Source organism: Mastigoproctus giganteus, chromosome 4 (assembly GCF_048544385.1).
Source record: "Mastigoproctus giganteus isolate SK-2022 chromosome 4, ASM4854438v1, whole genome shotgun sequence".
Classification (NCBI taxonomy): Eukaryota; Metazoa; Arthropoda; class Arachnida; order Uropygi; family Thelyphonidae; genus Mastigoproctus; species Mastigoproctus giganteus.
In genome coordinates, this window is record NC_143578.1 from 106,119,828 (window position 1) to 106,132,955 (window position 13,128).

General features: G+C 37.4%; 1 protein-coding gene across 2 annotated transcripts in view; it reads left to right on the plus strand.

Annotated features, from left to right (window-relative positions):
* The window catches only part of betaggt-I (geranylgeranyl transferase type-1 subunit beta), a 156,420-nt gene that overhangs the window by 12,413 nt on the left and 130,879 nt on the right, over positions 1-13,128 (plus strand). For both annotated transcript variants that reach the window (XM_090371711.1, XM_090371712.1), the window contains exon 2: positions 3,371-3,492. In XM_090371711.1, the coding sequence (XP_090227837.1) occupies positions 3,371-3,492 (122 nt within the window). The remainder of the gene's footprint in view (positions 1-3,370; positions 3,493-13,128) is intronic.

Here is a 13,128-nt window from a genome sequence, read left to right on the forward strand (position 1 = left end):
ATTACCTTATAGAATGGAGTAATCACTGCATTGTCCTGTTGGTGTCTGATTTATGGACAATGATCAGATCTAGAATATCCTTGCTCCAGGTTGTTTGTGTGTGCTGCTTATTTTATATTTAGAATATTAGAGGGAAAATGATGAATGTACAGTTTAAGTTTTTATAAAAAATTAACTACTGAACGTACAAGTGGCATTTGAAAAGTTTTTGACTTGAGTGTGAAGGATTTATTTGAGGAATCTGGTAACATTCTCTCTATCTTGTCAACTCCTGTGACCTTGTGGTCATCCCTGAGTGTAAACAGAAAATTGATTATTTATTTATGCTACTTTTCAATGTAGCCCCCCCCCTCCCTTGGTCAATACACGTTTGCCACTGATGCTGCAATGCATTTTCAGCTGTGAATAAAGTTTTCTGTTGGGCTTCAAAGAATGCATCCACTACAGCGGTGATGTCACAATCAGTGTGAAAATGGATGGCATCCAGATATTTTTTCAAATTATGAAATAGATGAAAGTCCAGGGGTGCTTGATCTGGTGAATATGGAGGATGGTCCAAGATTTCAAAGCCATACTCATGCAGTGCAGCCATGGCAACAAACTTGTGAGCAGGTGCATTATTCTGGTAGAACAAGACTATTTTGCTGAGTTTTCTCTTTGTTTGTCTTTGATGTTTTCACTCAAATGCCTCACAAAGTCTGAATAATATGCCCCTGTGACTGTGGCTTTTCTGCAGGTAATTCACTGGCACTCCATTAGCATCCCAAAAAAACTAATGCTATCACCTTTCCAGCAGAAGGAATTAACTTTACTTTCTTTGGATTAGGAGAAAAGCTGTTTCCACTGTTTGGACTGTTCCTTTTTCTCTGGCTGAAAGTGATGGGCTCGCATCTCATTCATGGTCACAAACCTTGCTGTATCTGCTTGAAAATTATGCAAATGTTCATTTGACTTTAACTCTTGTATGTTTTTGCTTTGTTGTCAATGACTTTAGGACCTATTGCGTTGACACCTATTTCATAGTGAGAATTTCCATTATTATGTGGTACACACGTTCAAATGAGATGCCCAAGACACTGGCAATGTGCTGAACCATCACTCATTGATCACCTATTACCAGCTCGTGTACATTGTCAACAACTTCTGGAGTGATGAACATTTGCAGGTTCATCACCCCAGAAGTGATGAACACATTTCCACAGCGTGGAAATGTGTTCATCACTTCTGTGGTGATGTCATTTATGTGATGTCATCTATGTCATTTATTCCAAAATCATTTTAAAAGCAGATAATGACCTTTCCACATTGGAGGAAATGACTTGGCTAAACTTTAAAGCTGCTATAGCCAAGTGGTCAAGCATTACGGTATAGAAATAGCGTGGTTCATCGTCCAAGCTCTTTCTCTCTCATTTAAATTCTGCTGCCCACTTCTTAACCATGAAATAGAAAGGGGCATCTTCTTCTAAAGTTGTAACCATATCCTCATGAATTGGCTTTGGTATTAGTCCCTTTTTTCCCAAATATTGGATGACTTCAGAATCCGTAATTAAAAAAAATATTGTTGAAACTTAGTGGGATACTATTTGAAGTGTTATACATTTAAGTACAGAAATTTTTAACACTGTTCCACTAACATTTCGTACTTGGGCCACAAACCACAAAATTTTTCAACCCCCCCCCCTCCAATAGAATTTGTATTTAAGGTAGTTGTAATATAATTGTTATAGGTAAGGCAGTAGCCTCAGTTTTGTGTGTAGTAATGAGCAGACTAGGTTTGCTACAAAATGTGTGAATCTTGTATTGTGGAGATACTTCATGAATTGCCCTGGTGTTGCACTAGTGCACTTTAACTTTTTTTTTTTAGCAAACCTGGTTTTCTCATAGCCACCACAGTGTTCTCCCCAGGGCTTATCAAATGGGCACACCGCCCGGTAAATTTAACTGACTACCCACCTAAAATTTAAGCGATTCTTGCGGTACCATACAGTACTGCTCACTGATCTTGTTAAATATTAATTTGAACATACTATGTGTTCGAGGTAAATGCAACAGGAGCATGCAATGTTAAACTGTGCGATGCTCTGGATTGCTTAGGTTACAAAGAAAATTTTATAATATTGTGAAGTATTACACTTTCACACCCGGCTGGCAAAATTTTCTGGGGAGAACACTGCACTAGTCACCAAGAATAAAGTACATTAAAATAAATTTTATATTGTAAATTTTTAATGAAACATGCTAAATATTTATGCGAAGATTGTTGTAAAGTTTTAATTTACTACTTAATTCCATTTTTTATTTAATCAGTCATCAATGTATGAAAGGAAAGGAAATCAGAGTGAAAACATTGTTATGATGGCAATATTTTGCAGTATCCTTTGGGACCTGATGCAACACCCTAAGGTGTTGTAGTACACAGTTTGGAATGCTCTGCCCTAATCTATACAGTAATGGTCACATAGTATAAGGCTTTTGCCAAAAATTTCAGGTTTAAAACTTCTAAGACTCTCAAGCATCTTGCATATTGTGTTTATATTTCTTATCACTGGGTCATCACATTATTTTCTTATGGTGCTTAATTGTCAACTGAGGAAGAGAAGAGCCAGAAAGAGCTAAAACTATAGTGTGGGCAGTAATGTCATCCATTTTAAATAAATAGCAACACTAAATAAAAACCAATGCTCCTTTGGGGCATTGGTTTTTATTTAATGTTGAGTGCAATGTAATCTCATTCTATGAAGTTTTCTCATAGCTATGTACAAGACTGGTCCAATTGCCCTAAGCTGTATATTAACGTTCTATAACTCTCATGGAACAAGGCTTTTGTCCTGAATTTACTTGGCTAGTTGTACTGTTCACAACTGGAGGTTATGATTATAATATATGAAAATACGGGTAAAAGTGTTGTATTGACCAAAAAAAAAGTAACTGCATGAGCAACTCATGCACAACTGCATGGCATTTTTATATTGGATCTGTTTGCAACCCCACACTAATACTCAAATTTTGGAATTCACTGAGTTAACAGAGCACAGTTAAATTTCCTCATGGCTAGTAGAGTGGTTGCATTTGCTGTACATCCCCAACATCTGGAAAAGGCTTATGTTTTGTTCAGCAAATGCAACCACTTTACTATTCCCCCCCCCCCCCCCATTATGGCCAGGTAAGTTTGTGTCTGTGTTTTGTGTTTTTCATTCAGCAAAACAAATGGTAATTCAGATTGCATAATTTTTTATGATGATTTCACATTTTGTATACATTTTATAACTTATTTAAAATTTCTTGAACTACATTTTTATTTTTATTTAGTATATTTTTAGTGTTATTTTTTGTCTAATACTTTTATTTACTTATTTTTTATTTTTTTCAGATTAACAGTTGCTTTTTTTGCCTTATCAGGACTAGACTTATTAAATGGTTTAGATGAGGAAATAAACAGGAAACAGATTATAGATTGGATATATTCCCTTCAAGTACTTCCTGATAAGACAGGTAATTTCTGTACTTTACTTTTGAATTCATGAAAATGTTTTTGCTTAAATGATCTTGTAGTAGTTAAAACATCAGTACATCAATCAAAGCAAAATTTGTATGCTTTATTTGTATGCAGTTTTGATCATAGAGAGATTTCTGCTTTCATTGAAGACCAAGCATAGACTCCTCAGCGCTAAGGCTCGGGCTTATGTTCAACTTAGAGACAAATGCTATTATCCATACCTTAGTTCCTAATATCTTTTTAAATTGTATAGTGTCACCAGAATAGTTGAATCCACTATACAATTTCAAAATTGGAGATGCCACCAGGGAAACTGTTTTTAAGCTTATTGGATTCTCATTAGTTGCAGATAGTCTCTGTTAGCAAATGTGTGTCGAACTATGAATAGTGTTTTGTCCAAGTGAACAGCCAAGCATTGTTTGGAATTAAAACGTTTTAAAATCATAACTGTTAAGGTTTACCTTTAACCCTAAGAATTGGGCTACTTTCACCTTACACATTACAGTACTATAGGATTGTAAAGGTATATCAACACAATGGTTGAAGTAAAAAAAAAATAATAATAATAATAATAATAAAATTTGTACACTTGACCTGCATTCATGAAGTCACTGAATTAAGGCTTGGACTTACGTTCAGCTTAAAGACAATTACTGTTATCCATTGTTCTGCCCAAATTACTAATATCTTTTTAAATGGTGTAGCATCACCAGAATAGATGAATTCATTATACATTTAAAATCTCAGAACATCACCATGATAACTGTTTCTAAGCATATACTATAGCATTGTACTAATATGTAGCTTACTGAATTGTCCTAAATGATATTTGTAAAGAATAGAATGCCAGGGTCCTTTCAACAAAAATGCAAATCGTGGTTCAGAACTTGAATCTGTATTTACATGAGACTGATTGCTAAAAAGAACCTTTGCTCTCTGATTTTGATACATTTGCAATCAGTTGCTTTTGTGTTTTTTACAAATAATGAGCACTTCCTGTATAAGAAGTAAAACTGCTGTTTAGTTGCTATCATAGTCACTACCAACTGCTGATACTGCAGTGCCATGGTAGTAACTATGATAGCTGCTTCAGTGATGTTTGATATTGATGAAAGTGCTTCATCAACAAACTTTGGGAACGAGGCTATTATGTGGTGGATGTTTGCTAGCTTGTCCTTTATTCAGAACATTATTTTTCTGATAATTTGAAGATTTTTTTTTTTTTGATTAACGTATATTGTAATCTGTAGAAAATGAATAGTTTTAATCTAATTATTCAGATTTGGCAGTGTGAAGTTTGTGAATATTGCAATGTCACTGTGAGCAGGAAGTTTGTAAACAACATAATTCTCGAAATATATATATATATATATAAACCCCGGGGGCTCACATCTGGTGAGTATGGGCTTGGCACATCCAGGGTCCCGAGCTGGATATCATCATTCTTCACTTTCTTGGTGATTCCCTTCTCCTTTTGACTCTCTCTCCCTCACTCTCAGGGTAACTCGGGAACTTTTTTTTTTTTTTTTTCATGAGCATAAGCCTCAGGCTTCCTTGCACAATTTGGCTATTAATAATATATATATATTTTTTTAAGGTGCTTTTGGTATATATAATTAATATTGTAATGTATTATAAATTTTAAGAAATGCATATATTTCTGTAGGCAGCTATGAATAGTGTACTGTTGTTGTTAGACATCACATAGTATGCACTAAAATACAGGCGCCTCCGTAGCCAGGTGGGAAGGAGCAACAGTGCGTAGCACATGCTTCTTGATTAGACCGGGGTTCGAGCGCGTCACCACCAAATATGGAGGATGCGGAAAGGTCAGGGAATGACCACCGCATATTCCTGGAGCAATATGGCCTTAGTTTCTAATGCTCCTAAAAAAAAAAAAAAAGCACCAAAATACTAAATAAAAGCACTAAAATATGAAATAAAATATACATCATAATGCTGTTATATATAATCACATTTTTTATGTTTATTACAATTAACTGAATTGCAATTTTTTGTATTCATCATTTTGCTCTAAACTGTTTAATAAAAAGTTTAGAGCAAAAATCATTTTGCAACTCGTTCATGGTAACTTTTGTTACAATAAACAACACTATACAGGGTGTCTCAAAAATATTGGTACAAACGTTTAGGAGAGGTAGGTAACATATAAAGAAATGTGAATTACATAGGAACCCATAATCGGAAACGTCACCGTAAATCGGTAGATGGCACAGTAGTTGCCGCGCGAAGAGCATGCATCGATATACTAACTGTGAGCTGGCAGACATGCACCTAGTGTATGGATTAGCAGAGGGCAATGGACGAGCCGCTCAACGAATTTATGGAGAACGCTTCCCAGACAGGCATGTACAGACCACAGTTTGTTTGCGCGTGTGCATCAAAATTTGTGCAATTATGGGTCATTTAGAGGTAACAGGAATAGTGCGGGCAGACCATGTTTGACGCGAACTCCTGCCATGGAAGAAAGTGTGTTGAATGCCGTCCAGAATTATCCTACTACCAGCACATGTGCCATTGCCTCTGCCTTAGGAGTGTCTCGTTGCAGTGTACAGTGTGTCTGGCACGACGATTCCTTACACCCCTTTCATCTCCAAAGGGTTCAGTTACTGCTCTCCCAAGATCATCCTGCTCGTATGACTTTTGCGCAGTGGTTTCTCCAAGAAAGTGTTCAAGACGTGAATTTTCCAGCCTATGTTTTGTTCACGGATGAGGGAAGGCTTATTCAAACAGCACAATGCTCATGTGTGAACTCACGACAACCCACACGGTGTGCACCCCCATGTGGCACGACATCGCTTCGCAATAAATGTGTGGGCAGGTATGGTCGGTGACTGCTTAGTCGGCCCATACCTGTTACCATCCCGCATGAACTCCACTAAATATTGGATCTTTCTTGAACAAGTTCTACCAGGGTCACTTGACGATGTTGCAGCAAATGTGAGACGCAACATTTGGTTTCAACATGACGGGGCGCCTGCCCATTATGGAAGGTGTGTTCGTGACCATTTGAACAGGCGTTTTGGGCGTCGATGGATTGGCCGTGGTGGACCCGTTGCCTGGCCCCCACGCTCACCTGATTTATCGAGCCTTTATTTCTTTCTGTGGGGGGGGCCCTCAAATCTATCGTGTATGAATCACCTGTGGAGACGGAAATGGATCTCGTGGCGAGACTCGTCTGTGCTGCTGGTACTGTCAAAGAAACTCCAGGTGTGTTCGACCGTGTCCGCCAATCCATGCTGCGTCAGTGTCACGCATGCAATCGCGTCTTGTGGTGGAACCTTCGAGCATCTGTTGTAACATCATGAAATGCATCCATCACATACTCCATTGTTAATATTATGTCAAATAAATGTTTGCCACTAATTACTGTCTTGTGTCATTTCTGCTTCTTGTGCCTCTGCTACTACTTTCCCGTGATGTTTCTGGTTATGTGTTCCTATGCGATTCACATTCCTTTAGATGTTACCTACCTCCTCTAAACGTTTGTACCAATATTTTTGAGACACCCTGTATTTCAATGTGACTATTGTAAATCTATGTCATTTATTCCAAAATCATTTTAAAAGCAGATAATGACCTTTCCACATTGGAGGAAATGACTTGGCTAAACTTTAAAGCTGCTATAGCCAAGTGGTCAAGCATTACGGTATAGAAATATACACACTTTGGGTGATCATGATTCAAGCCTGCTTGCGTACTGAATGCTGTGCTGTTCTTATATTCTCTCTGTCTTCTGATTCCTCTAGCCTTAGGTTGCTATCCTGGACTATAAACAGAAAATTTATTTATTTGGAAAATGTGAGCCTTCTGAGCCCACAAATGAAGTCATCAATTTTCCTTAAAATATGAAATTCAGAGTTATTTTTTGAAACATTATCACATTTATTTGTTATTTTTGTCATATTTCCCAGGGATGGTTATAATTTGTAACTGAATGCTCTCTCTCCCTTTAATTACATTCTCAAAGAAAGTTCCATGCTTAATGTTTGGTTATAGAATTGGCTAACAAAGCAGAATGAGTCTCAGTGAACAGCAAATGTTTTCTTACCAGTGCCAATAGTTGCAGTATCCAAAGCCTTGACAATTTTTTTTTTTTTTTTTTTTTTTTTTTACAAGCTGGGGCAAATATGTAGCCATATTTGTCCCAGCTTGTCAGAATAGGCTCTGGTAGAAGAGAGAGGCCATGTTCTATATCTTTGTAAATAGCTCTGTGTGTGTGTGTGGGGACTTTTATGGTTTTTTACATAAGAAATAACTTATTGACATCTACAAAATTTTCCCAAATAATTTTTCTGCAAGCCTATATAGCATTAGTAGAGGCTTGTGATGCAAGAAAGCATGCTTATACAGCATCAGACAAAAAAAAAAAAAAAAAAAAAAACCATCCCATTTCACCCATCCATTTGCTCCAAAAGTTTGTCTAGTTCTTCCTTGAATTTATTTACGCTATCAACTTCCACAACAACGTATGGAAGTTTGTTCCTGCTAGCTAAAGGCAAATTTCTGTACATCTATTCTGCAAATGTCTTTTATAAATTTGAATTTATGCCCCATCAGGTACATAATTTGAGCAGTAGGAAGAATCCCATTAGAATTGAGCTTGCCAAAACCATTGTAGGCCTTAAACACTTCAATCAGATCACCTTGCAGGTGCCTGATCAGACACTGTAATTTGCAGAACTTAAGCCTTTCTTGATAAGAGCAACCCTTTGTCCCCTCACCAGTTTCATTGCCCTTCTCTATACTCATTCTGGCAGCTCTACATCCTTCCTAAAACGAGGCCTCCAGACCTGTATGCAGTTCTCATGGTGTGGCCTGACTATTGCCTGATACAAAGGGATGATCACCTCCTTAATCCTGCTAGCAAAATTCCTGTATATATTTGACAAGATCCCATGAGCTGTTCTGGCAGCCTGTCTCCACTGCTCAGAAAACTTCATATCTGGCTGCACAATAAAACCCAGGTCATTTTCATTCTCCACTACCCTGAGCATAGTACTGCACAGTTGGTACATTACTCTGGGTTGCTGCTACCCATATGCAGTACTTTACATTTGTCAATGTTAAACTTCAGTTGCCACCTGTCAGCCCATATGCCCAGGTTTTCTAGATCCTGTTGATATATCATACTGTCATTAACAACCCTGCCAACCTTTGTATCATCAGGAAACTTGAACATTAATGTTGGACATTAATATAGCTGTGGGCTAAGCAATGTGGATTAGGATTGGATAGAACACTTGTAATGCATAAGTTGCTTTTATCATGTATGGACTAAGGTCATTAACAGAAATGCAGGCTTTTGTGCAAAGAATCCTTCACAAATCCTGTTTTGTGGCAGAAGCGAAACTAAATTGTGGGTTCCATGTGAGTGTTTGAGCAATTCCCACGGGAACTTAAATGACCATATCAAACCATCCATTTGGTCCCTTGATTTCCCCCCAACCCAGTAGTGGCAAAGTAGTTTTCTAGAACCTTGCAAGCAGGTGCAGATAGGAAGGCTCTCTGTCTAATTTCCCATATATCAAATATGCAAATGGTGGTCATCCAGATGCAGTTTTCTCTAATATGTTCACAAATATCATCGTAAATGTAATAAAAATTTCAAACTTTTTGATTTTTACAATATTTTTTCAATGATTATTTGAAAAAATGGCTTGTTTCACTCATTGAAATGGATATTACTGCTTACCAAGTCAAGGTGAGGGTCCTTTGGAAAGCCACGTTTCTCCCCTCTTGAAGTCCACGCTTCGTTAAAAGCAACTGATTTGGTAATTTTTCTTTTTTTTGCTCACAATGTGTAATATCTTCAGTGTTCATCAATCTGGGATTTTTTTTCTGCATATTATTATTTGTAATAGTATGGCATATGATGGAAGAAAGCAAGCTTATGAAGCATAAGTCAAAAAAATCTTTCTCACATCACCTGCTCATCCCCTCTAATGATTTGTCCAGTTCTTTCCTGAATTTATGCAAACTACCCACTTCCACAACAACAGATAGAAGTTTGTTCCAACAATCAACTAATCACTGACTGGAGGGAATTTTCTGCACATCTATCCTACAACTATCCTTTCTCAATTTGAATTTATGCTCCTCCGTGTGTGTGTGTCGTCTGAGCAAGAGGAAGCATTGAGCTTGTTAAATCCATTTTTTCCCATTCTTATGTTATTCTAATATTCTGATGTTTTCAAATGGTCATAATTGAAATGGTTAATATTGGCATATGTACTGATGTGGGATTTACTTAAAGATGTAATTACTGTCAAGGGTAAAGGGAAGGATTTTTGCTTTTATAAAGGTGACTACAGTGGCCTCAGACAGTTTTTAAATTCTATACAGTAGGATCAGCTGATGATGTTAAAACAGCGAATTCTAAATGGAAAGCCTTCAAGGAAATAATCTGGGGGAGCTACTAGGCTTTTCATACCAACTAACAAATACTGTTCAAGATTTAGACCTAAATGGATGTCAGATGAACTAATGAGGCTCGTGGCAGAGAAGAAAAATGCATAGGATGCATATAAATAATCAGGTGACACAGAAGCCCATGGCAGATATAAGTTAGTCTGTAATAAAGTTACAAAGGTGGTTAGGCAAGTGAAGGCTGATTATGAGAAATCCTTGGCAAACTCCAGAAAGAAGGGGATGAATCATATTGGTCCACTTGATATTAATGGTTTGACTGTTGAGGACCCTGCCCAGGTAGCTGACAAACTGAATGAATATTATGCATCTACATTCACACAATGAGGAGTTATTCAGGGAGGGGAATGCCAGAAGTTTATTAAACTCTAACAGGCAGCTAAATGATTTTGTAATAATGGAGAGCAAAGTGGAGGAGAAATTATTGAAGTCAAACATAAAAAATCGATCAAATACTTACTGAGTGCTGGGCACTCAGGATGAAGGATCCATAGTCACGAATGGTCGTTAGTGTAGTATCCCAAATAGAGAGCTTTATGAAAAAAATTTATGAACTGAAAAAAGTTTCTAGTACCCCGGCTTGGCCTAAAACTGAGGAACTAACGAAAATATTGTCTATTTGAGTATTTCCAGTTGTTTTGAATGACAAGGGTGGGAGAAGCGACTCAGACTTCTTTCTGGAGGAGCCATTAAAGTCTTGGGGGAGAAGCAACTGGCAGGTGAGGGCCATGCAATACTCCTCTCACGAGCCTCCCCACCACGGCCCCCTTAACACTTCCCCTCTTATACCTTCTTGCTGGGACAACTCCAGCTTTGAAAAAAATACTTCTCGTCGCAAAATTTACAAATGACCTTTATAGAATTAACTAACTATTTAGCAACCTTTCTGTCACCAAAAGGAGAGAAACGTAGTACAAAGAAGTGCGCTATCGAAGTGCAATAAAAAATTAATTTAATTTTTAATTTTAATACAAAAAGTGAATGATAGATTTCAATCGAAATAGTTTTCTCTTGATAAGCATCGAATAACGCATAGCTAATATGATTTTTAAATTTTTAGCTTAACTAACGAGGCTCGCGGCAGAGAAGAAAAATGCATAGGATGCATATAAATAATCAGGTGACACAGAAGCCCATGGCAGATATAAGTTAGTCTGTAATAAAGTCACAAAGGTGGTTAGGCAAGTGAAGGCTGATTATGAGAAATCCTTGGCAAACTCCAGAAAGAAGGGAATTACTCACATTTTCCTGTCTGGTGCTGCCATTTTTAATTTTAAAAAATCTTAAAATTATATTTTAAACCTACTCGTTGAGCTCTTTCCAATGGTGTATAATAAGATTGCAATAAATTGTATAATAAATTTCTCAATAGGTTCAGTGGTTCCAGAGATACAATGCTGTGACAGACGGACGGACAGACAGACAACTGAGTGACCTTATAAGGGTCCTTTGTTAGACTATGGACCCTAAAAAGTCACCTGGAGTGGATGGAATCTATCCGGTTATATTGAAGAAGGCAACAGGGAAGTATGCCAACCCTTAGCCATAATTATGATAGCATCCTTAGATTCAGGGGAGATCCCATGGACTGGAGATGTGCAAATGTATCCCAAATTCACAAAACTGGTTCAAATTGTGACACAAATAATTATAGACCTGTTAGTTTAACTTCTGTTACGGGGAAAATAATGGAGTCACTGGTTAAAGAAGTGTTGCAGGGTCATTTAGCCATGACTGCAGTAATAGTTCAGATAGCATGGGTTTGTTAAGGAGAGACCTTGTCTGACGAATTTGATTGGATATTACGATGTGATCACAAAGGAACTGGATGCAAAAAATACTTTTGATATCATATACTTTAATTTCAGGAAAGCTTTTGATACTGTTGCACATGGAAAACTGCTGTACAAATTGGAGTGGTATGACATTAAGAGCAAGTTGCTACAATGGATAAAGGGATGGTTGAGTGGGAGATGGGCAGAGAGTGGTAATAAATGGACACTGCTTTTCGTGGACTAATGTTATTAGTGGAGTTTCCCAGGGTCTGGTGCTAGGCCGATTGTTGTTTTGTGTATTTATTAATGATATCAGTGAAGGTATATCAGGCTTGATGTCCAAGTTTGCAGATGATAAAAAGGTTAGCAGGGTTGTTAATGACAGTAAAGACAGTATGCTACTGCAACAGGATCTAGAAAAGTTAAGCAGATGGGCTTAGAAGTGTCAACTGAAGTTTAACATTGACAGATGCAAAGTACTGCATATGGGTAGCAGTAACCCAAGAGAAATGTACCAACTGTGTGGTACTACAATCAGGGAAGTTGAGAATGAAAAAGACATGGGAATAATTGTGCAGTCAAATATGAAGTTCTCTGAGCAGTGCAGGTGGGCTGACAGAGCAGATCATGGAGTTTTATCAATGATATATAGCAATTTTGCTAGCAGAGACAAGGAGGTGATTATCCCTTTGTATAAGGCAATGGTCAGGCCACACCTTGGAGTACTGGTACAGGTCTGGAGGCCTCATTTTAGGAAGGATGTAGAGTTGCTAGAAAGAGTACAGAGAAGGGCAACAAGATGGGTGAGAGGAACAAAGGAGTGATCTTACCAAGAGAGGCTTAAATTCTGTGAGTTGCAACATCTGGAGACTTGGCATCTGAGGTGTATAAGGCCTTGAATGGTTTGAGCAGACTCAAGCCGATGGAATTCTTCTGCTTGCTTCGAGTAAGAACCTGAGAGGGCATAGATTCAAATTGAGGAAAGACAGTTGTAGAATAGATGTGTGGAAGTATGCCTTTAGCCATAAGTTATTTGATTGCTGGAACAGACTTCCATCTGTTGTTGTGGAAGTTGATAGCTTAAATAAATTTAAGGCTGACCTAGACAAACGTTTGAAGGGACCGAATGGGTGAAAGGGAAAGGTTTTTTTTGACTGATGCAGTATTAAGCTTGCTTTCTTGCATCATATGTCTCAACTAATGCTAATATGTACATGCATGTAATCTAATTGGTGGTAACAACATAAGACTGCTTTTTTTTTTAATAATTTCTAATTTCAAATGACTTATAGTAGATGTCTTTTATTGCACTTTTAAAGTGTGCAATATTCTATTTGATTCTTTTTTTTCTTTGTAATGATTAGTTGTACATTTCATATGATTTCAAGTATATATCAAATATATTAA